This window comes from Trichoplusia ni, chromosome 3, assembly GCF_003590095.1.
Source record: "Trichoplusia ni isolate ovarian cell line Hi5 chromosome 3, tn1, whole genome shotgun sequence".
NCBI lineage: Eukaryota > Metazoa > Arthropoda > Insecta > Lepidoptera > Noctuidae > Trichoplusia > Trichoplusia ni.
Genome location: NC_039480.1, coordinates 16,192,070 through 16,217,693, shown reverse-complemented (window position 1 = coordinate 16,217,693; position 25,624 = coordinate 16,192,070). Strand labels below are relative to the sequence as shown.

The following is a 25,624-nucleotide window of genomic DNA, read 5'->3' as shown; positions in this document are numbered from 1 at the left end:
TATTGCTTACACAACAGATTAGTTTATTGGATTTAAATTATTACACAAATAGCAACAAAGGCCGCTCACAAATCAATTAGGTGATCCGAGAGCCTCGACTTTCAGATAAAAGCGACGGCATTCCCTTTATACTCGCGGTTAAAAGAATTCAATTACATAATACTAAGGAGATTAAAAAGGCTAACGCAACTCCTTTGAGATGAGATAAGGTGGGTAGCTATTTAATTATTGGAAACGTTTTCCGCTCCGCATCGCTCAGCTGGTTAATTTTAAGTTTGAAGTTGAACCGATTCGACGACGCAGAAATAATTTCACTTCATAAATACTTTGATCGCTACATCTGATGTGATCTATGTTACATTAACTAATCAAGGAATTCTTTTGTAGAGTCGTAGATCGTGCGAGATTTCGTCTATTCTATAAAAGACAAGAATAAATAGCTGATAGCCGGCAAAGTTTATATTTGAAATGAATCAAATTAGATTATTATTGTATAACTTTACGCTCGGAAGTGGTTTCGCTGATAAAAAGGGAGAGCTATAAATTATGTGGATGTTAAATAAAGGACTTTATAAAACAGAAAGCGTTATTATTACGGTTTTGTAGAAGAGATATTTATGTCAGGAATTGCTGATAAATCATTTATATTCGTAATATTCTGAATACAATTGTTGAAAGTATTGTGTTTTGTGCTCTTCTTTCTAACACATTTTTATTTTGTTGTCTGTTAAATTGTCTGCTATCAGAAATATAAAGTCATATTGTATTCTGTTGCTGGTTGGTTATATTAAAATGTATTACTGATATGTCAATCAGTTTGAAGTAAGAGTTAAGTTCTATATATGAGAGATATTTCATATTTATTTTTCAATATCTATATTTTTGTCTTTACCGTAAAGTGTTCGTTAAGTGATATTTGTATATGTAGGTATTTTATTTGAATAATTAACGTTTATGAAAATAAAACAAGGATCTTAATCGTGATTTTTCTATTTTTATTAGGGTGACATCACATTAAATACATTTTGTTCATTTTCTTTCCGCTGGTTAGCATTTCTATCGATCTCAAAAATTAACCTTTCGTTGTAAATCATTAACTCTCACCAACTGTTATCAGAATCATTAATCCTCTTTGCTATGTTCGATGATGTAATTAATTTGCTCTTGAGTTAAGTTTTTCTTTTCGAAGGGGAAGTGCGGGTGGTCGTACCACTTGACTGGAGTCCTGAGTCTGTAGTTGCAGTTGAAGGCTGAAAGTTCCCGAACCTCCTCCGGTTTTAGTTTGAAGTCCATTATATTGATATTTTGTGCGATACGGTGCTTGTTCGTCGATCGTGGTATTGCTACTATGTTTCGATCCAGCTTAAAGAAAAAGGAGTTTTATAAATCATGAATTCGTTTTACGAAATGATATACTTGTGTAAATTTCGAAATAATGTGTTCCTTTTTTAACATGAGATAAGTATGGTAAAGTATTCGTGTAATCTACCAATCATTTCACTTTTACGGACAAGTGATGTTTAAAGTATGTATCAATTATAATACTTTCACGCGTTTTACGACTCTTGATGCGTTCAATACTCATATTGTTTCATTGATTTAATAAAATAAAATAAAAAATCTACCTGACTGGGTAATTCGAATTTTAGCCTTCATTATTTCAAAATCTCATTCAAAGCTCAATCTATCTACGCAGATATAGGTACTAAGCAACATAATTGCTTGCAAACTAGTTATTTATTTAAATTAATACGAGTAAACGAACCTACTTAATAGCTCATATGTTTACACGAAACTTCATAAATAAATAAACGATTTTCCATTTGAAAACGCAATTAAAGCGAATTGGGCCCGTGTACCAAACTTTGGGGTTTAAATTAAACAAGTTTGAAGTGATGTTAACACGTATTTTGAACTGTCACTTTGTCAAAGGTAAAGGATAGTAGGAGTGAACGAGCCCATTCGAGGATTACGGCGGATCGGAGACGAGGAACGGGGAATTAGATCTGTCAATTTACCTTGCCTATCTGATCCGTTGTCAAATTATTTCAACAGTTTTGGATAGCGGATAGGAAATCTGTACATCGTAAATTGTGTTCTGTTTTCATAGCACAAAATGACGAAAAATATACAATTTCGCTGCTCTTTTGAGAGTTCTCAATAAAATTCTGGGGGTTGTGCTTCTAAACTTTTTTTTTGGTACAGTAAACATTCGTCAATTTGAACATAAAATAGTACATTTCCAGATGATCAAATGTTGTACGTGGCCGTAAGTAATAATTTCAGATATTTTTAACTATATCAATGACCCTTAAAAATTATACCAAAAATCAGAAGATGATATAATATCTTTCCTCACCAAATATCGAAGCAGTATTTGTGGAACAGTCTTGTTGTACTTGTGCGCTAGTCCCAGCAGCAGGGGGTGGTCGGCTCTGGGTTGTGGTCCATCCTTCTTTCTGCCCAGCACAGCCCCAAACGGGCTGTAAGCCATCACCACCACGCCGTGGTTATGACACCAGTCTACTAGCTTCTCTTGAGTAATGGTTGGATTCACCTATGAAAAAATATTATAGTGGTAACAGTGATAAAACGCTACTAAAACTAAAAGCTGGGAGAAACCTCACCAGTGCTAGATAATTTGAAATGACGACCACACTCGTGCCAAATACAATCGCAAATGTGAATTAAAGCCGCTATGGTGCTAAGTCAATGTGGTGTGACAATATACGAAGAACAAGTGGAGAAGATCCAGGCTAATTGAAAATTTTACAACTTTTTTTTCCAACAGGTCCCTATAGGATGTAACCTTCCATTTATACTTACTTACTCTCTAAACATATGCACATTGCGCAGTGCCAAAAGAAAACTGACTTTAATAATATTAGAACTACGACAGAAATTGCTTTAACTTTCCCTGACCTCAATCTGCAGCACAGCAGGCTTGATCTTCGCGTGATGCCAGAGTCTCTTCATCTGCGACAGGTTGAAGTTCGACACCCCGATAGACCTGGTCATGTTCATCATCTTCGCATCTTCCATGCCCTTCCATGTTGTCAGGTAGTCTGTTGTGCTGATGCTGCCATTGGACTACGAAAATAATTTTATTTTGAAATATATATTATGATAAAAGTTGCTGAATTAATTCACTATGAATATTTTGATTAGCTCTGACGTAAACCGAGGTGTGCCATAAGTTTGATCGCTTTATGAATGTCTCTGTCTAGTGAAATCGTAGGACTTAAACGTCTGAACCAATATGGCTGCGGTTGCTTTCCAAGGAGTTATTTTAAAATCGGTCAATTCATGATCATTAGCTCTTTTCTAAGAGGGATTTCATAACTTTGAATACCATGTGTGTCTGCCTTTCTTTGTCTGAGCCTGTCCGTGGCGCTGTAGCTCCTAAACGGGTCTTGTTTAAAATGAGCAGACAACAATCTTAATGACATTTTGTTTTGAAAACTTATTATAATGACAAAAAAATATGATGCACATATTAAAAGGAAAATAAAAATAAGCAGTCGTTACCGTACGCGTATGAACTTGTTTGACATGGATAATATGGATATTTCATTGTTAGCTTTACAATTTTACGAGTACGGAACGAAATACGATTATTTTCTAATTTGAAACGCATAAGAAAACAATTAAGTTCCTTATACCCTATTCCTAATTACTTAGTAGTTAAAGAACATTCGAATAACTTCAAAAGCGTAGGTAGAACTTAATTTACATAAATCATTCCTTTAAAACTTTAACGATATTTTGGGTCTGAGGTTGTTTAGTTTTGTGGACCAAGGCTCAAAGTACTTAAAGTCCCTGTTACATAGTTCATACACCGGTAAAGCTTATTCCAACAGTGAAACTCACGTTCCCAAATAAACTTCTAAGCGGTTTCTATGTAGGGAATAATTTAATATATAGGTCATGTGATTTTTATGTGACAAATTTAGTTAATTAGTGATAATGTCAATAATTATCAATAACCTAATAAAAAGTTGAACATTTCTTTGTTGGCAATAAATGTGAATTAATTTACGTGAAAGTGCCACTAATCTATGTATAATTATATTTTTTCTGATATATCAATAAACTGGAGCTAAATCGTATATTACAAAATAATTTTACAATAATTAAACGCAAAGAAAATCTTATCTTCTTAACTAAATACATAAACATCTATTCTAGACACATAATCATAAACAGATTTCCAGATTGCAGTTAACTTTTACTTCTAGCTCTTTTAATAATACAAGTATAATCTAGAAAACAAGTTTCAAGAGAAAAGATCTTTGTAAGACGAAGGAGTTCTTGAACATTTTAAAATGAAAACATAACTAAAAAGTTAGTACGAGCAAGTAAGAAGTCCTTATTGTGAACCTCTGTGAACTCACATCAAGTGTTCTGAACAAATATCACTTGACTTTCACGTCAAAACATTGGATAAAACTATAATTTTATAAGAAACTTGCTGACTCGGCAAACGTTGTTTTGATATTTAAATTATATGAAGGGTAGAAAAACATTAAAAACGAATACAAAATAGCAAATAAAAGAATGTTAATGATGAGACGACCTCCGTGGTCGAGTGGCGTACGCACCGGTTTCAAGGTGTCGCTATCTCTGAGGTCCCGGGTTCGATCCCCGGTCGGGTCAATGTAAAAATTCACATTTCTACATTGTCTCGGGTCTGGGTGTTTGTGGTACCTTCGTTGTATCTGAATTCCATAACACAAGTGCTTTAGCAACTTGCTTTGGGTTCAGAACAATGTATGTGATGTTGTCTGCATTTATTTATTATATTTATTCTCTTATTCCCTGTGGAAGTGATGGTGCACTACACTACGCGCTGTTCATCTTGCTTCCCCAATTATACGTAATATCCGATCACTATAACCTAATATTTGACATTGACTCATTATTAAACATTTTTCAAAGTTTAATTTAACTCCTACCACAAGTGACAAAATGATTAATAAGACACGAGTGTAAACTTGTAAATAACGGACAAAAATAAAGGTGATTTTTTTATAAATATAATCATTTAAAAAATTAATTAATAACTTGTAAACTTGCCTGAAATCGAATTATAATTACACATATAAGGAATACGAATATCATGATGCAATCGCTTAATATGAAACAAATTGCATTAAACGTAATGACAGGCTGATTACTGCCCGATATCCAAACCATTGATTAATGTTCATTCGCAGACATGTGAATAATAGCCAAACTTATGTTGGTTATGTTGGTAACAATCAGGGATGTGGAGACCCGTATCTGAAACTGAAACCATCGGATATATCCGAAATATGTGGTATTACGGTTCTGAAATTATTTTGGTTGAGATTGTTATTGATTTGGTTGAGATTTCTATTTCGGTAATTTCTGGTCGGAAGGCTGTATTGGTGAACAAAATAAAAACTATTACTGAAAGTATATGAAATACATGTTTTAATATCGTAAATTGTATCAAAATATTCATTAATCGTTATGCTGTCCGTATCTGAAACAAGATTAGTTCATATTGTTCCTAGGGGTTCTACGTAGCGACAAAAAAATGATAAGGCAGATACGATTGTAGGTTTACATCGATTACAAATAAGCTCTTTCAAGATATGGCCTTCCCTTATTTCCAGATCTTTCAGAAATCTCGAAAGCTATGATTACAATGAAAAAGAATATCTATCAGGTCAAGTCATCACTAAGTGTCGGAGTGTCAAAATGTATGCAAATTTATGGATGGATGTAAAAATGAATTGCATCTTAAAGTTAAGTATCGTTTAGAAGTCACGGGTTAAACTCGTCACCAGCCGGCGCAAAGCTGACCCGTGTAATGTATTCATAGCGCAGTACTTTCATTGTCAAGTCGCCCTATTAAGCTGTAGTCAACAACTGTTAGAGTGCTTTGTTAGAGTGTTGTCTTGGTGTGTTGTGGTGAAGAAGCGCATATTTATGTCCGAAGGGGTAAGGCAAACGTAAAAAGACGTAGACGAGACAGTCAAAGAGTAACTTATGGAGTTTCTTGCCGGTTCTTCTCTATAAGAATGACACTTTGGAACCGAGCAACTAGAGTCAGTAATGTAACGTTTTAAATGTGCCTGAGAAACGGCCTATCTATACTAATATATAAAGCTGAAGAGTTTGTTTGAACGCATTTATCTCAGGAACTACTGGTCCAAATTGAAAAAATATTTTTGTGTTGAATAGACCATTTATCGAGGAAGGCTTTAGGCTATAAATGATCACGCTACGAATAATAGGAGCGAAGATACAATGGAAAATGTATAAAATACAGGGCAGGTATTAATCATAACTTATATCTTCTACCCACGGGAACGAAGTCGCGGGCAACAGCTAGTTTGAAATAAAAACTTTTTTATTTAAATTTTGACAATGGTTTGTATATCTTATATATTTTGTGTCTTGACGCTTCATAACTTATCGTGGGATTGTTTATAAACTTGTGTGTGCGTACATCTAAAAATGTACAAAAAGAATGTAAGATGACATTAAAAATATAGACCAAGAACATGTTTGTCATTTGTCATAGCATGCAACAATTAAAACATTTTTTTCAAATACCGTGAAATAAAATTTTTAATTTTTGTTACCATTAAAAGTTTTCACTTTAAAAGCCATGTTGGCATGTTGGCTTTTAAAGTGAAAACTTTTGTTGAAAATTTGCTTTACCTATGTATATATACTGCTCATCATGCCCCTAGTAGTGTTAGTAACCCTGATACTAAACACCTATGCAGGAACACCGCGTATTTATACTTTACTGCGCTGACTCCAACAAACGTACGAATTCGCCTCGTATGCACGGAACTGTTTATGAATTGTCAGCGTGTTAGCTCGCGGCGTCTACGCTTCATCGCTTTCGCTACGTACCCGTTTATGGAACGCGCGACAAACGATACCACAAAGTTGCCTGCAGCCTTCACTATCTGCCTGCTTCCCAACCATCTCAACAAACGGCGTAGACTATATCATTGACGCCATTTTGGTGCCCCAACAACGACAGTACCTCGCGTCGCCCACACTTCGTCGATTCAGAGAGTTGAGTCAAAGTTAACTTGCCAACTAAATCATTTGATTTATGCGTAAACAAGCTCTGTAATACCGCTTAGCTTTCATTGCTATCAAATAGCAATAACGTTCGGTAACGACTAAAGTAGCGAACTGTATTAACTAATTACTTTGTTAATGAGCTTACAACGTGATATGTGATAAAAGCTTGTTTCATTACGATTACAGGTGAAATGAAAATGAATGTATTTGTGTGTGACAATAGTAGTCTCTCAATTGGCCTGTTTCTACAATAAATCGGATAGATTAGAGTTTGATTAAGTTTTTATCCCAAAATTAAATTCGGAAAACACTACGCTGTAGATGGCTTTCTATAAACTATTTCTTTTTAATTCAGTTTTGGCATGTTTCGAAGATTGCCTATTTATAGAATATTTGTAGGGAGCCAGCAGTCCGAGACACGAATTTGCACGGCTTTTTATGTCACTATAGACACTCATTAAATCTGTTCACATCGATCCAGCCGTTTAGGATCAGTGCTATACACACGAACAGTAGAATTATACATATGAAGATATACTATTGATAGTTATTTGCGAGACAAAAGAAAAAATACGTATCCAATATTATTCACTAACATACCTGTGGGACTTAAAACAAAAAATGACTACTTCCCTATTATAAAAATGAACCGAGCTTAGCGAAATCGAATGGAAAATGCAAGCATTTTTTGCACTGCCCGCGTTTTTAACATTGCCTCACTATTTCTTTACTCAGCGACAAATATTTAGCTAACAATTTAAGCAACAACCCCGTTATAAGAAAACCAAAGTCAAACTACAACAAAAACTCGTTCTTTTAAAATAGTTTTATTTGTTGAAGTGCCCTTTAATGTCGTGCAGCTTTAAAATAAAACATGGCTCCAACTAATATAAGAATTTGTTTCTTTTTCATCTATCTTTAATAGAAACGTCTAGACAACGGCAAAATATTGATGAAAACTATCGGCTTCTAGAAACGTGTAAGATTTATTTTCAAAATTTTATTTGCCGATTTCTAAGTTACGATTATATTAAATTTACAATGTTGATATTTTACATTGACAAGTTTTCATGTAGCAATTACGCGGCAACATAAATAAAAGACGTCATTGTATTTTTAGGGTTATTTTTTAAATTATCTTTTTTATTGTTGTTTAAATATGTCAAAATTTGAACATGGTAACATCGTTTATTAAAAAAGAGTATGTAGACATGGAGGTTATTTAATTGAAAAGCTTTGACACAAAAACTCCCAAACGTACGAAACAAATTAAAACTCACTCCCATCGAGATTTGAATGTGTTCTACATGAATTCCATGTATCCAACTGAAGCAGGCAACACATTATTATTAAAATGATTTTGTATAACTACACACCCGAGGAATGTGTGTTTGAACGTACTCAAATGGAGTCTTGTAAAGTTTAATGCGTTCCAAGGGATTGTTTACGTTGCGAAGCTGCGCAAACATTAAATTAGTTTTCCAGTTATGTGAACAAGGTGACTCACCGTGTACGCCATAGGATAGTGGACCAAGTATAAGTCCACGTAGTTCATTTGCAGGTCGTCGAGTGATTTCTTGAGGGCTGGCAACACTTGAGCTCGCTCGTGGGCGTCGTTCCACAACTAACAACAAGACAAATTAAAATTATATCTGAGGATTTTGTAAAGGAAACTTTGGTTAAACTGAGCAAATACTGTTATCAAGGTTTGTTTTATAGTTGAAGTTACGAAGGCCGAAATAAAGTTTATGGAAGTTACCGTTGGTTTAGCTTGGATACCTAACAATAAACATTTAGTAGAATAGCAAAATATTAAACAAGATTGTTTTACTGAGATAACAGAAACCCACTACAGTCTAGACGAGTTACATTTCTACAATCAGCAACGTTTATAGAAAACGATTAAATGTACGGAAATGTCAATTTTTCTCGATTAGTCACGTGACTTAGAGCTGTCACTTCCATACATAAGAGTTTTCTGTCACTATTTTCTTTTTAATTTAACTTACCTATTTTAAATTAATAGATTTAAAAAATCTAAAAACCCACGTTTTTAAAGTCACTCAATTCTAATTTTACCAAAGTCGGCCCAGAAGTTTTAATAAATTGCATTGTCATTGGGTTTGAAGCTACCCTGAAATTTTCAGCTTACTAGCTTATCGGGAAAGCGTCAAAATTGAGTAACAAAAATCCAACCGTAACGACAAATAAACAAACAAGAATAATGAGTGTATAAAACGTGTAAAAAGGCAAGATGCTAAATATTCATTTGCATTGTCATAAATAACAATGTGTAAAATTTTAATGTAGATTAATTTTATGTTAAAGTTCAAACGCGTGAACCCACATGGAGACATCTTGTTATAAATCTCATGAACTTTTCGATCATAAATAAGGCTTGTCACAACTTGTACTCCACGGTTCACGTGCGAAGCTCTTAAATGGACCTGAGCTAATGCATTCCGTTTTGGAAATCACTAACAAAAGCCAAACTATTATAGCTCCCAGTTTATTCATACTGAACCACGTAGGTACCATTAATAATGTACTCCGAACTCATTTTCGTGGTGACATATACGTCTGGCGTCCTTTCACTGCTGAAGAAATAATATATGGTATGTGAAATCTCTCGCATGTATAATGTTGCTAAGGGAATTTTCAATAGGTTGTTTTATAAGACTTTTATAGTATTTGTAAAATGTTTGGACCCATTTTTAAATCAACAAATGATTTATTGAATAGCAACAAAAGCTTTTGTTTCAATTCTTGGATTACTAGAAAAAAATACTCACAATACTAGATAAAAACGGTTACATCTGGACACTCGTCAATCACGGTCATTTTTGAACAACAAAGACGCGTACTAAATTGAAATGTCAATCAGTTTTAAGTCGCCGTTAAGTCTGACACTGTGAGATGAAATAAAGACAGATAGCAATATAAAATCAAACTTAATAGTTGCAACTGCCGACAAGTTTCAGACCTAACCAGAGCCCTTAATCGAGGGCTGAGAATTGATTAAAGATCAATCTCGATAAATAGGCGCAAGTAAACCATTGCAAAATTTTAAGTATGAATCATCCTCATTAAACTGTCTACCTTTATAAAATAACTTTAATAAAATATTTAAGACCCCTTCGATTATAAACTTAAAAAACAGCATATTTTTATAATAAGCATAGCAAAACAGCATATCGTGAGACTCATTCATTATTAAATGACGTAACGGTTTACTCGCGATCCCGCCGCGTCCGATTCGGACACCGGTTGGGTCTGAAACTAGTCGGGCACGCCTGATAAATACGCATGAGCAAACCGTTACATCATTTAATAATTAAAAAACAGCAATCAAACACTCACCTTTGTAGTAATATAAATATCATTCCTCGTATAATTACTGCCCTGCAGGAACTCTCGCACGCCGAGCCCGACTTCGTCCTCGACGCGGTACAGCGAGGCGGTGTCGACGTGCCGGTAGCCGGCCTCCAGCGCCCATTGTACTGCCTTTGCCAACGAATGATTCACTGACAGCACCCGAGTTCCCTTTACATGACAATGTTGTTACTAAGGGAAATGTGCACTGATAGATAGAGGATAGTCTTGTACAAGGTTGTAGGAAAGATAGTCTATGTTTTGCATCGTGTGCAGTCTAAAAATGTTTCCAGTTTGATATGCTTACAAAACAAAATGCTAAATTGAGGCTTTTTCGTTGAATTATGTCCGAAGATCGCTACAGGGCGGGAAGAAAAGTTAAGCATTTACAAACTTTAAAAATAAACAATCGAAAACACCTCAGCTATAAAAACATTATCATTCATTGTAAGAATCAGCTTTTCAGGGCTTAACTTCACTATTTATTTTCCATCAAGGCAAAGATGCTTATAGTAAAACAGGGTGAAAAGAGGCATTTTCAGAGTAGATAAGAAACACAGTTTTCATCATTTTGGACGTCTCTAGATTATACATGAAGATTTTCAAGTTTTTTTATAATATAGTCGTATCAAAACAGTTCATATATAAGCAAACGGATAAAACCTACTTAAATAACACTTTTTTGCACCGTTTTCTATGCTGACACTTAAAACTAAAATTTAAAACAATATCATCCCCTTTACACGATTCTATAACATAACCATGCTATCAGTGCTCACAGACGCAGTCCAAATGAATAGTTCTCTGTACTAACATACCCTGTTTCAATACACACTGTGTAACAAATTACTCTGTACATTATGTACCTACATTTCCGGCTGCATCTGACTGAAGGCTTTTGTTGATGGATGCAGCCATCTTAATCTGCCTGTTTAAAGTGCTCTATTCCTGGGCTCCTAATGTCTCTATACCCCTATGCAGGCCTCCTACCACCTCCTCTCACAGTAGGATTATTGTAATTGTAGAAGCAAGACGGCACGCTACAAGGTGTAGAGTTGTCTCGCTTCCACAAAACAGTATCTCTTTTGGAGTTCGGGGTAGATACTTGCTTTGTGCTTCACATTTGTTTAGATTCTCTAGCTTTATTTGAATTAGTTTAGGACACGAGCTTTTAATCGTGTAGTTAAGTGTTGTTGTAGTTGTTGTAATAATAGATATTTACTGTACCTACTCGCTAAGGTATAATCAACTAAGAGAACAATATCGGAAGTGGGCAGAAAGGGGGGTCTTATCAATAATATACTTACTACTTGGTCGAAAGTGATTAAACATACTTTTTAAATAAAAAATCAGCTATAGCCATCAGTTCCTCAAATGCAAGACTAAAACTGAATAACTTAATAAAGCTAAAAAACAAAAAAACATCCGAAACATCATAAATCGTAACTATTAAACGCCAACTCATACAAAAACCAGCCTAAAATAAAAACATATTTCTACTTACATCGGCTAAATGTCCAAGACTTGTGCCGAGAGCGACCGCAGGTATTTCTTTTCCATCATTCAGCTTAAAGAACAACGGGCCTGTGCATTCGACCTGTTGACACATTTCAACTTACAAATCAAGCAGAAAAGACAAGGGGTCCAAAAGTCCGATAAATCATGGAAATATTTCCAGTCATTTCTCATCAACTTATCATACTTTACTTATACAATGAATGGGGTGTTTAGTAGGTATATTGTTTGGAATATAAAATGTTATTTTGATTTTGGCTTTATTGTATTCTTACTCAATGATGAGGTTGATGTTTATGAACGGGAAGAAGGTGTTTTGTGAGAGATTTTTATAAAAATGTATGGTTGTAATTTTTCCTCTTTTTCAAATAATAGTAAGTTAGACACGTCATATCGTGCAAAAGTGTTTATGTCACAAATAAGTAGCCAATTTTTGTGATGCTTAATCTGCATTTTAAATTTATTTCAATTCTTTTTGCTGTATGTTCATATTTCAACAAAGACACGATAATAGATAATAATATAATTCACTTAACCGACAGATAATTCTGTTTATAACTGTCAGTGGAATGAACTTCTGAGTGACATTTAAAATCAAATTATTACGAATTCGATGAGACGATCACTTAGACCCCAAATTCATTCAAACAATGTAAGCAAACATAAATCTTGACAGATGCCCAAAATGATATTGTTGTCTGTTTAATTTATAAATAACTTTAAAGGACTCCCTGCAGCATAATCTAAGATCTTTTGTACCCTTTCTATTGTCCTTTCAAATTTTATTAAGTCCAAAAACATTTTGTTTTCTTGCTTACAAAACGTTAATAGACCACCGCTGGCCGGTATTATAATACGCAATAGTCGTCTGTGAAAACTGCTCTTTTTATGCACATGAAGATGATGACATGATTTCATTGTCGTTTTTTACGTATTTTTATACCGGCCTGTGGTAAAACAGTACTCTTATAAAAAAAGAAAGAAAATGTTAGAAAAAGTTTTTTTTTTTATTATTGAATACTATCTCTACTGACTTTAAGGTCACCCACATATTGAATTACCAAAACAATGACATAGTTCATAATAAATGAAACAAATATAGTTATTTAATCGTTCTAATGCTAACATCCGTATTGTTATATTGTTACGCTTCTGCATTCATTAAGGATTTGAGTTTCTATTGAATAGTGCCCATTGAGGCGCAAATCTGCGTAATAGGCATTATTATGCACTAACTAGACAATATCAACAGTGAATGATAATAGTGTTGTGTTTGCATTCAATTGATGACGATAAACAAGAAATTCGGATACTTATATTCTTAAGTATAGAAGATACTTATGAACTTCGATAATTGTTTACAATCTTACATTTATAACGATTGTGAATTTAAACGTTAACAGTTATATACAAGCCATCTTTCCTTATAATTTGTAGATATTTTTTCAAATACCTATGTATTGATAATGATCGATTCATGAAAAATAATGATTGATTTGTAATTTTTAATATATTAAAGTAGGCAAGTTGATCCAATTTTGTTTTCTGACACATACTTGTAAACAGTCAGAAATGATTTATAAAATAATGTCCAGTGGATTATTTCAAACATGTGTGTTTTTTTTCTATTAAAAAAAATGGTACGAAAAATTTAGGTCTATTAATATAGCCCGCGGCTTGGGTGCTTCCGTAGCTATCCTTTACTGACACACGATAATCCAATCTCCATGGAGTCCTTCCTAGAAAGCAGGTTTTACTCGTTAAATGTTATGTCTATACCTATTAATATTACATATATAATATATCAAAGCTTACTTATACCGATAAATATATACGAAGTAGGTAGAATGAATATAACTTTATGGAAGGCAAGCAGTGATAGTCTAGCCAAATCACGGGTCGTAAGTTCGAATCCCGGCACGCAATAATGTCTTTTTAACTCGTGCGTTGGTTCCAAGTCTAAATGCCCCTCGTGCATAATGAATAGGATGTTTGTAAATGACTTCCCTACGCAATAATTATATCGCCGTAATGTTTTTAAAACAATCAGTGATATACCACCTACAATGACAGTGACATAGATATTCACGTGTTAGAGATAGCATGTTCATTGTTCGCATGTACTTTCACAAACACATGGCCAGTCGACTGCAAAACTATGATGGACATTGTAAACAAAATAAACTTTGTTCCAAAGCAATAAGATCGATTTTTGTAATGAACACTTCGTTCTTTATACAGTCGACGTTAGCTACTATTAATTTTCCATTACTGTCGATTCGATACACCACCACGCCCGATCTAAATTGAATCTGATAGTTTTGTTCATATAGAGTAATTCCAAAACTTATCATTCCATTAAATAAAAATAGATAACATCAGAAACCAAAATAAGAACCGGTCAAGTGCGAACCGGTCTCATGACGGTTTGAAAAAATAAAAAAAACGTCTATGCCAATGATTGCTTAAGCTCGTTTCAGGTTCCGAGTAGACCCTTTAGGTTCGAAACCCTAAAAAACGTGTATGTAAATATAGTTAAACGCAATTATAATGCCAACCAAAATTTGTATAAGAAATAAACGGAATACAAAATATTTAATAGATAAATGATAAAATTCTTACCAACACATAATTGAATGCAAAAAACCATAGCAACCGCATCTGCACGTCCATTATCACTGGTATCTAGTTATGTACTGAACACACTCTATCATCTCACGTGTTCAAATTGTCATAGCCGAGCACTCGATCGATCAATAAACAAAAATCGAACAATATCGATTTTAATTATCAATGTTTCATGAAACGAGAATTAGTTAATACTCCGATACAGTGTCACTCTAAAAGGTTTAACTAATGGCTATCATCGTTTTCAGATATATGTAATGTAGATTATTGTAGACTAGCTGACACGTGGTCGCTTCGTGTGGCGGTATTTTTTATGTTGAAAGCCTATGGCACTCGATATAACGTGGCTTGCTAATGGAAAAAGAATTTTCAAAACTGATTCAGTCGTTTCTGAGATCACCTCAACAACGTTGTTATCTAAATATATCAGTCAAATTTGGTTGTACGTATGTGTGGTTGTCACTGAACTAATCTTAAGTGGTTCCGGACCAATTTGAATGCCTTTTTTATACATTTGGGTTTCGAAATAGATGGCTTAGGTTAAAAAAATGTTTATTGATAATTATTGTTTCAAATAAAGAGTAAATTCATTCATTCATACTTTGTTCAATAATGTCTGTCGAGTCCACTGTTATTCTGTCATTCTTTTGTATAATCTTAATGACCAATTGACCCCGTGTTGTGAGGGGATTGTCTGAAGACTTAATCGACATCAGGGACTTCCGATCCCTCATGTATAAATGTCCTAAGTTTTACTATTCCGTTATAATATATATTGTTTTTATACGTTTCAATTCATTACGAGTTCCTAGAGCAAATTCCGATAACGATTGGAATGTCACATTTATTAAGCATTCTCCTCCTAAAAGCGTATTTATTTCTGGTCAAAGGTAGGAATTTGTCGATACAAGTAAGAAATACAATACTATTTCTATAGTAACACTATTGTGTTAGTATTATTTTGAGGTTATTGTTCGGTAGTGACCTATTATTGAAAAAAACATTGTAATACACAATTACAGAGGTGGAAACGCCAAACCAACCGAGCGCGACGTGTCTCGGGTTCGATACCGCGTACGACAAGCATTTGTGTGATTCACGAATACTTGTCTTGAGTCTGGTCGTCTTTGTGCATGGAAAGATTTCACGAACATTCAAGGATTAAATTCTGTAATGCGGGAGTCTTTCAAAGTCAATCAATGATCAAAACCTTCCGTGTATAGAAAGAGGCCTGCACCCAGCTATTTACACTTACAGACTGCTTTTTTTTTCAAAAAATCAAACAAATAGGTAATTTAATCTTCGTTGGTAATTTAATAAACACACCAGTTATTATTTAAACACAAAGTTTAGTACAATCGATTCCTGGCATAATTTAGCTTTTTTAACATAGTATTAATGTTACATATTATTATGCAGGTGTATGCTTCATAGCAATATAGCTCCTTCAACAACACAATCTGTTGTTTCGAGGTAGTCGTGTGGATTGTGGATTGTAACATCATCAACCCTTTGAGTGGATGTTGTGACAGATAACAGAAATAGTTACAGGTTGACTGCCAGGGAAATACAACATGGAGTGAGGTCAACCGAGGTCAGCTTTGTGAAGGAGATATACGAATTTATAGAGGACCAGCTTTAGCCCGCGGCTTCGACTGCTTGGATACGGTTATTGCGGTATAAAGGAATTTATAATATGTGTTCAAGTTACTGCCGTGCAAAACTATACCACACAGTGATTAATTTGCTTACGAAACGCTCACAACAGACAACAGCGAATGTTTCCTTCCTGATTTACAGTTTTAGTATCTATAGTGCTCTACGTATTTTTGGCTCCATTTTTAGACAAAATTGACGCATAAAAACATCGAAATATGATAATATTACCGAGAAAATCTATATAACATACGTACGACAAAACTTGACACGCAAAGCACGTAATTCTCCGTCATTTTAGATTCAATCCACCCAGCAGGTCCCACATCCTACATCAACGGTCACAGAACAGAAACTATTAATTTTAAAGGAGTATCCCTATAAATAAAAGATGGTAAAATAGTCTGGCATATACGTAGCGATTTCGTTTAAAAGTTTCCTTTTTGTTGTCGAGAGATAAACTGCGGTCTCCCTTGGGATTTGTTCCACGCTTGGGCCAGAGCCTAAAGACATCTTTAATAAGAAAATACAAAGAAATGCGATTTTTAGAGATGTATATGTCTCCCCTGATGGTGGTCCCATTTTATTCTCCAAGTTGCCATTCAATTTGTATTATAGGATAGCTTATGTGATAGCAATTTGTGAAGATTATTTATAGTTGTTTAGAAATACTATGTGAAATGAATGTCTTTGTCTGCCTGTTATGCTTTTACGTCTAAACCGCTGTTTCGATTCTGATGAATCTTAAAATCAAGTAAGCTGAAAGCCAAAAACCGACATCCAAATTAACCGAACTACAGGGAAGTATTAGGTACAATTTATTCAAGTAATACAAAGAACCTCATTGAATATCAATAGCGGTGCAATCACGGGAAAACCGAAACCGAAGGTGTTTTAATTAATTAAAGAGATAACCACAATGGAAACAGCAGCTTGGGATATTTTCTTCTTACTGTCGCCGCTAGGGTTGCGGTCTATGACTTCATAAAGACTGGCTTAATTAAAGACCTCTTACTCAGTAACGTATTCCCTGAACTATTAATACCTACTAATATTATAAATGCGAAAGTAACTCTGTCTGTCTGTCTGTTACGCTTTCACGTCTAAACCACTGAACCGATTTTAATGAAATTTGGTACAGAGATAGAGTTGACCTTTAGAAAGAACATAGGATAGTTTTTATCCCGGACTTTTGAAGAGTTCTCTTGGAAACGCGATATAACCGACCTCGACGCGGGCGAAGCCGCGGGCGAAAAGCTAGTTGGTAAATAAAGGGTAGAAGATTTCTCGGGTTCTTGAAGCTATGTCGAAGTAAATATTGATTTATAAGTCGTTTTTGTGAGTGCAACGCTTTCTGAACTCTGTCCTGCTTTGGCATTGGTAAATATACCTATAGCTACATTAACGATCCTTTGCTGTAGTTTGAGGAATTGTATTCTAAAGCAACTGACTTTTACTGTTTACTACACAGTGAAATGCAACTGAACGTTAAGACCTTCTTATTTATCGTTACTTTATATTCGGAGTGACAGCGAAAGAAGAACATTTTTACCAGACTGCGAAGAAAAGGCCTCCAAACTCTCCTTACAATTGTACCCCTGTTTCTTTACGCTTATCTACACAACACGATACTCTATACGAAATCAAAATGTGACCGGTCAAGTGCGTGTCGGACTCACGGCGCTGAATACATCATCTGAAAAAATGTCAACTGTCTACCTATCACAGTTCACGAGGACGGAGGGACAGACAAACTGACTGACGGACGGACACTAGAGCCCCCGCAATAGGATGCGGGAACCTTAAAATCGGAACCCTCCTATCAAAGTCCTATATGACAGTAAATATTGATGACTAATAACAAATAAAACCTGTGTCCCGCGTATCGCAACCCACGCTAACATTAGCTCTTTGTTGTTCAACGATAGTTTGTCAGCAAAATCTATAAGCTTAATGGCTTCGGAAACCAATGACGTACCTCAAAGTTTCCGTTGTATTACTAAGACAAATATGACAAAAGAAATGTCGATGTGTACTTTCGAATGTAACATGAGCAGCAGGTATTAGGTAACTCGCGAAAATTATAGCGTCAAGCTCTAGTATTATTCGCGGTTACCGCACAAATAAAGACTAAATGGAAAATTAAATTCGCACAAAAAATGGTCAACCATTAAAGCTGACCGTGCTAATGGTTGCTAATCCTCGATTCATATTGCTTTATCGGGGCTATTGCGGCAAAGGCATCATCATCTCTAAAAATGTCAACTACCACTACTCATCAGTCAGTCATCACAATTTTGCAGTTTGCTGCGAATCTATATGTATACTAATATATGTAAGCTGAAGAATTTGTTTGTTTGTTTGAACACGCTAATCTCAGGAACTACTGGTCCAAATTTTTGTGTTGAATAGACCATTCATCGAGGAAGGCTTTAGGCTATAAACCATGATGCTGCGACTAATAGGAGCGAAGATACAATGTGAGAAACAGGGCAGGTATAAATCATAACTTATTACTTCTACCCGCGGGGACGAAGTCGCGGGCAACAGCTAGTATTTTATATTTTTAGTCACCAAATTTTGCTATGGCATCGCTAACGCAAGTTACGTAATACCGCTGTTGTCTACAATAGATAGACAAAGAATAGTCATTATTTAATTCTATTCTCATTTCAAAAAGAATTGGAAGACCTAAAACATTTTTGCTGTCAACAAAAAAAAGATTTAATATACATAAGTACCTCGTTAGATGTACAGTCAGCGCCAAAAGTCGATGAACAGAATCAACTTTACAAAACAGCTGTTCACAACAAAATGCCATAAGTTATAGTCGCAACTAGGAAACAAAATAGAATGTACACCAGAAATTTACAAAAGTCGTTAAACACGAGTATTTCAAAAGTATCTGTGCACTAGTATTCCTAAAGTCGCTGAACATCATTCTATCAAAAGTCACTAAACAGCAGAAAAAACAAAATTAGGCTAACAAAGTATATTTTTAATGTTGCCGTGACTGTGTTAATGTACCTACCTTAGATTCTAAGGTACCTACTTTTGACGCTTGTCAAATCCCAGGTTCGAAAGAGGTTTCACTAAGGATCTTGAAGGAGGTTTCACTTTGTGAAGAAGGTTTCGTTAACAATATCTAAAATATTTTCATTTGAATTATTACTTAAAGTAATAAATGAAATATGTGAAATAATAAATTTAATTTAAAATATATTATTTTAATATTTTACAAAAAAATAATGGATTAAAAATTCTAAATATCCATGTTTTTAAATGTCACTCCACTGAAATTGTATCAAAATCGGTCCAGCATTTTTAAAGTTATAAATCGTATTGATATAGATACAGCAAGCACTGTCCCAAAAGTAGCTCAACAACATAAGCGTCAAAAGTAGGTACATTAACACAGTCACGGCAACATTAAAAATATACTTTGTTAGCCTAATTTTGTTTTTTCTGCTGTTTAGTGACTTTTGATAGAATGATGTTCAGCGACTTTAGGAATACTAGTGCACAGATACTTTTGAAATACTCGTGTTTAGCGACTTTTGTAAATTTTCTGGTGTACATTCTATTTTGTTTCCCAGTTGCGACTATAACTTATGGCATTTTATTGTGAACAGCTGTTTTGTAAAGTTGATTCTGTTCATCGACTTTTGGCGCTGACTGTAATTCTTATTGTTTGGTTTCTTGAAACATATGAATACTAGATCCTTTTATGGTTTTGTAAGAAGAATATGTTCAAAAGAAATTTTCAAAAGAGGAGATTGCCTTAGACAGAAGCTGAAACAAAGGTTAGACCCAAGTTTACAAAGACACAGTTTTATTTTTATATCATTCTTACTTAAGCCCTTGAACTTAGATATTATATCAAGTGTAGAGCTGAATAAATTCAGAGTTATTGTAACGTGTAGCAGTTGTTCGAGGAATCGTAGTGAAAGTGGCTAAAATAATAAAGCTAGGAACAAATGCAATATTTAGTCAAAATAAAAATACCTTTGTATTTGTATTTTTGTATTTTTATTATATAAAAATATTCCTAGGAACAATTGCAAAATTTAGTCCTCAAAATTAGGGAAAAACCATATTGCAGCTTTATTATTTTAGCCACTTTCACTACGATTCCTCGAACAACTGCTGTTTAACGATCCCTTATTCATCAAAATTGCTTTACGCATTCGCAAGCCTTAGGGGTATAATAAACTTACACACTTATATACATAAACTTTAAAATATTACTTATTTACAATAAAAGCAAAATAACAAGTAATATTCTACCCATCGACCACTTTTAACAAGAAATCCTTGCATATTCAACGTTCCCAAAGGTATCGTAACTTAGTGCTAACAGCTAAATTGAGATCTAAAGCTAATATTATCTAAAATGCAACCGAAGCTAAAGCCGTCTCAACTATATTTGTAATACAAGAGTAGGCCAATCGATTTCAAGCTTATATAGCGACCACATAAAAGGGATGGACGATCAAACTTTTTAGTCTCAAACGTTTGAGGATCCTTTAAAACCAGTACAAAATGGACTATATTGTCTTTTTTTTCATCAAACAGGTGGACTTTCTACAAACTTCTCAAACCAGCAAAGTCAATGATTAAACATATTTTACCATCATAATTTTAACCTATAGCCAATAGCCTACTGTATCAAGATAGGTCTCTCCTGAACAGTGGCAACCATCCCTGTCTTAAGAAGCCAATCCAAAAAATGTTTAGTGTCGGACTTGCGACACTGAGGGTTCCGTAAAAAAGGAAATCATTTCATTTCTGTTTTCGATTTAATTATATGTTTGAGTCAAACGTATTAATTCGTCTTGGGGACATCAATTGGACTGTCCAATTGATGCCTAAACTTTTCTTTTGGATTTATCATGATAATAAAACTCAAATCGTGTGAATTTATGAATTAATTGTCGCTTCTACTATAAATCATTGGTATTCAATGCGCTGGGCCTCAGAATGTTTGCAGTGTGCATGTTATGATATATGGGCACGGCATATGTACGGTCGGACGAAAAATTCGCCATTTATTTTTATTACATAAATTTTTAAAGTGGTGTTGAGAGAATACTAATCTCATGGCCTAGTTTATAGAATAAAGAGTATTTTTTTGTACCAAAATGCTTCAGAAGTAAAAGTAACAAGTTAGTGAAATTGGTTAGCGTAGCTAGCTAGGTACGAGACAAAAATCACGGACATTGTGAAAAAATGGTTTTAAAGCTATTATAACTAAAGCTTTTCTGTCATTATTATTTATTTCGAAATTACTTTCCCTTTTACAAATGTGAAAGAAAACATTTCGTTTAATCAATATTTTTTTCTGCCAACCGTACTTCCACAGTTTATTAATGACACTTTGTAGTAATTCACTACCGTTATAGGTATATTAAATCGTGCTCGCAGTTCAGTTAGGAAACTTAGGCTTTTAGCCACCTCATGGGAATAATATTACCATATTATTCCTTCATGAATATAAAACTCTTTGCTTTCAGTTCACGAAAGTTTCCGTAGCAATTATCATTATACTCAGTGTGATTATATTTAAAGACCTGATAAGTACAAACTTTATATTCAGACTCTTTAGTAAAATGAAAGGTTATTTAGGTCGGTTTGAAAAAAAAAATTGACTGAAAAAATACTCACTAAAACCTTTTTTGTTTAACAATTTTAAAATTAAATACATGGGCTTCCTTCGCTCCTGATAGGACTCCTATCGACTAAAATTATCAGAGTGCTTCTCTGTAACCATATACTCGGAGGTCAAACGGTAAAGATTATACAACCTAACCTACAACAAAATTCTTGATGATAATTTTATAGGAAAACTATCCTTCAATGTTTTTAGTGGCAATCACTAAAATTAAAGATTCTCCCAGGATGAAACCACGCTGCAGGTATGGCGTGGGTATCTGTCGAACCCTCGCCGACTCCAGCTAAAGCCACGGGATCGCTCATTAAGGATCCTACCTCTAACTCTTGACGCAAGACTGCTGGAGCCTATGAAAGGGCGATGCCGCTCTACACCGTGTAGTGTTGCTTCCTTAACTGCCTTACTTTAAGATGGTGTTGTGCCTTTTGGTCTCAACGAACTACGCTGAGGGTTCCATACATTAATGGTCAAAAGAAAAACATATCGGTAATCAGTCGGGTGACACATAAATTTCAAAGTAGACCAAAATTTATTGCCAAAACAACTGTAGCTATATCTCCGTCTTTATTTTAAGTATCAGTTGATATAGCGGCCACAGCAATAGACTTAAAGGTGGGTCAGGCAAACAACAAGTCTTACTAATAGGTTTTCGATTACACGCTGTGGTTATGGAACATTAAAAAGAACCTACCTCAGTTAGAAGGTGGTACTAGGCCGGCACACAATGGAATATGAATAGATAGTGGAAGACTATATTGACAATTTATCTTCAAGCACTTTACGATCAAATTTTTATTGCTATTGCCATAACTTGTGTCGTATTCTTAGAATATAATATTATGATGCATCTCCATAAAACAGATTGCTTCAATACAGTCTGAAATTGGACTTCATTTTTATCGCTTTGCTAAACTTTTCTGATATGTTCCTGGATTGTAAACGCCAAACATGCAGTTTTAACGAATACAACTGATTTTAGTAATACTTTTGTAAAGTTTCATTTACAGGACTTATAATGATTGTCCTAGAAAATTAAGAGCATATTTTTAGTTCACTCAACCCTTTTAACCACCCAACTTTTAACCCAGAAGGAGACGGTAAACTTGAAGGTTATAGGTTAAATATAATTCATAATCTATTTATTCTAAAATTAAGGAATAGAATACGTGTTTCGAAATAAATATTTTATAAAGCAAAGTGAAAAATGCTTTTATAATAGCTTACCAATACCTACAGAGCATAGAGAATCAGAAATAACAAAAAAGAAGAGAAATTAAAACTGGGCCAAATTCTAAATGCATGCATTTCCACGTATTACCTTAAATGTTGTATAATATTAAAAGGTTACTGTATAAAATGTAAAATGTAAAAAGTAAAAATAATATAAAATGCTGAACTTATTTGAATAAAAGCTGTAAGAAAAACGGAATTGAATTTTAAAATATGAATTTTGTACCCGGCGAATTAAAATATATTTTTCGTTTGTAAACGATTCTCGCACTATACAATTTAATGTTCGTTGCGCAGGGGGTTTCAGGATCATTCAAGGATCTCAAAATGCTTGTGCTACGCGGAGATCAAACCTGGCACACGTCGCGTACAGCGGGTTTGATATGGTGATATCAAACAATCGGCTATCCCTTATGTGTAGATATATAATTAATTGTATGGTTAAATATTTTTACATTACACTCTATTTGCCGTTCTATCAGGGTCAATGGATTCCGTATGATTAATAGACTGTTTCAGTGCATTTTGAAGTTTTGAATTGATTAGACACAAATATTCCTACGCTGGATGTAAAATAATTAAAACAGGCTGCTCTACCTGCTCTTTTTAATTTAATATCAAGTTGAAATCCCTCAAAACATTTAGGGATGAAAATAACATACATCGTAGGTAGCCGTAGGGTATGCAGGTCACTTAACCCAAACACAATATAACGTTGAATGAAAGAAAAACAGTGGCCCCCTTATCTGCACGGATGTCGTAAGTGTCAAGTAAGGGAAGTGGCTAACTTAATTATGCTCGGCCCAGGGCTAGCCGAGTGACGTCGTCATTGCATTGGTAAGTTTAAATTGTGTGAATGTGCTAATGCGGTGTTGGTGTGTGGATGTAAAGTACCTACAGCTAAGGCTTTGGATAACTGAAAATAATATCTGTTTTTTTTTGATATGTGACATAGCAATATGTGTGTAGAATTTTAGGGAAATTTTGGAATGAGGCGGTGTCAACATTTTTGGTTAAACTCGTTACCACAAGTTACAACGACACAATATTGTGGTGGTGAAATAGGTAAAATAAAAGCTGTCTATAAAAAAATACATCAATTTAAAAATATAAATTCATCTGCTTAGTCAAATACTCTGGGGTTATTTATGAAACTTCTGTGATAGAAACACAATAAGAATGTAATTTGAAAACAATAACTCAAGTTGATATTTAAAACACCTACATACAAGGAAAACAGCGCAAAGGTAAACAAGAATTTTAACATGCAATTATAAATGTACTCGAGAAGACTCTACCTAAAAAAATAACATATTATCATCAAATTTCACAATATCAATCAAATTCAAAAATTCACCCATTAATTGATCTACAAATTTAATATAGAACGACGATTTTAACGCCAGCCTACACAATAACCCCATCGAAAATCCATTCGGAAAAGGAATCCTAGTTAATATTTTATATCATAATAAACTGAACTCAAAATTGACGTACCATGAGTGTCCAAGCGCTGTAAATTGGAATCCGAAATTATGCTCTCTGGGCGATGCCTTTAATAGAATCGGTTCAGCAAAGCCCGGTCACCACGTCACTGCGAATAAACCCCAAAATGTACTATTCAGACGAAACCTATTTACAAACACTCAACCCTTTAATACCGATTACTTGAAACGCGACTGACCTGCCGTGAGAAAAGCCAATGTGATTTGAATCCGGTAGGAAATTACTGAAGTTTTGATATCCAAGTATTTGGTAGCCTCAAATTTGTTTATTGACGTTTTATTGTCTTTTTCGGAATGACATTTTTGAAGACGTTTTTTCTATTCACGCAATCTTTATTTTCGTATTAAAAAGGATATTTTAAGTAGGTAATACTAAGAACCCGCGGTCGGTGTATGAAGGATTGCAACGCATTGCCATACACCGACACAAAAACGCGGATGACGTGGCACGGCGGTTCAGGTTTAGTCAGTAAAAGTCTGACACTACCCATTTCCTCCCCTGAGGGAGTGGGTGTCCATGAGGATTCCCCCGCCTAAACAAAAAAAAAAGATTGTAATACTAAGCACATTCGATTTAAAATTACTCGATCAATCAATTTCAAAAAAAAACTGAAAAAATATCACTTTTCACAGGACTTCAAAACATTAATTTCTATATATAGCTATTTGAAAATCTCAATGGCTTCCTGAAACTTCTGGTAAAGACAGTATAGGTTAGTTTTACGTTAAGAAACTTGTTCATATATATAGCTACATATATAGAATCCAGCGATAAATTATTACACATGAACCTCCCGCGATCGGGGAGTATCGTACGTTAATGTATCGGCAACAGGCAGACAGCCGGGTATTATCTAGTTTCACAACTAAAATACTGACCTCACCCACGCTCCGAACCGTTCTCTAGCTCCCAAGAGATATATATTATTCTACACAGTTCATGCAAAATTAGAAATGCTGTAAATTACTT

The 25,624-nt window shown here is 34.4% G+C and overlaps 1 protein-coding gene across 2 annotated transcripts; it reads right to left on the bottom strand.

Moving 5' to 3' along the window:
• Window positions 1-974: 974 nt before the first annotated feature.
• LOC113492160 (aldo-keto reductase AKR2E4-like) lies at window positions 975-24,960 on the bottom strand. 2 transcript variants are annotated; one of them, XM_026869503.1, is made up of 8 exons: window positions 24,834-24,960; window positions 24,647-24,743; window positions 11,954-12,046; window positions 10,438-10,620; window positions 8,585-8,701; window positions 2,923-3,090; window positions 2,360-2,557; window positions 975-1,362 (listed from the first exon to the last, which is right to left on the bottom strand). In XM_026869503.1, exons 2-8 carry the CDS (start codon window positions 24,647-24,649, stop codon window positions 1,123-1,125), a joined length of 1,002 nt encoding a protein of 333 aa, XP_026725304.1. In that variant the 5' UTR covers window positions 24,650-24,743; window positions 24,834-24,960; the 3' UTR covers window positions 975-1,122. The 2 variants fall into 2 exon arrangements, with proteins under 2 accessions (XP_026725304.1, XP_026725303.1); XM_026869502.1 differs by lacking the exons at window positions 24,647-24,743; window positions 24,834-24,960 and adding an exon at window positions 14,587-14,790.
• Between the last annotated feature and the right edge of the window lie 664 nt (window positions 24,961-25,624).

Excerpts from the sequence above, each read along its gene's own strand:
- LOC113492160 (XM_026869502.1), bottom strand. The coding sequence starts at position 14,637 with ATGGACGTGCAGATGCGGTTGCTATGGTTTTTTGCATTCAATTATGTG. Across the intron at positions 12,047-14,586 it reads TTGCATTCAATTATGTGTTG|GTCGAATGCACAGGCCCGTT; the intron begins GTAAGAATTTTA and ends ATGTGTCAACAG. Across the intron at positions 8,702-10,437 it reads ATATTTATATTACTACAAAG|TTGTGGAACGACGCCCACGA; the intron begins GTGAGTGTTTGA and ends TCTTGTTGTTAG.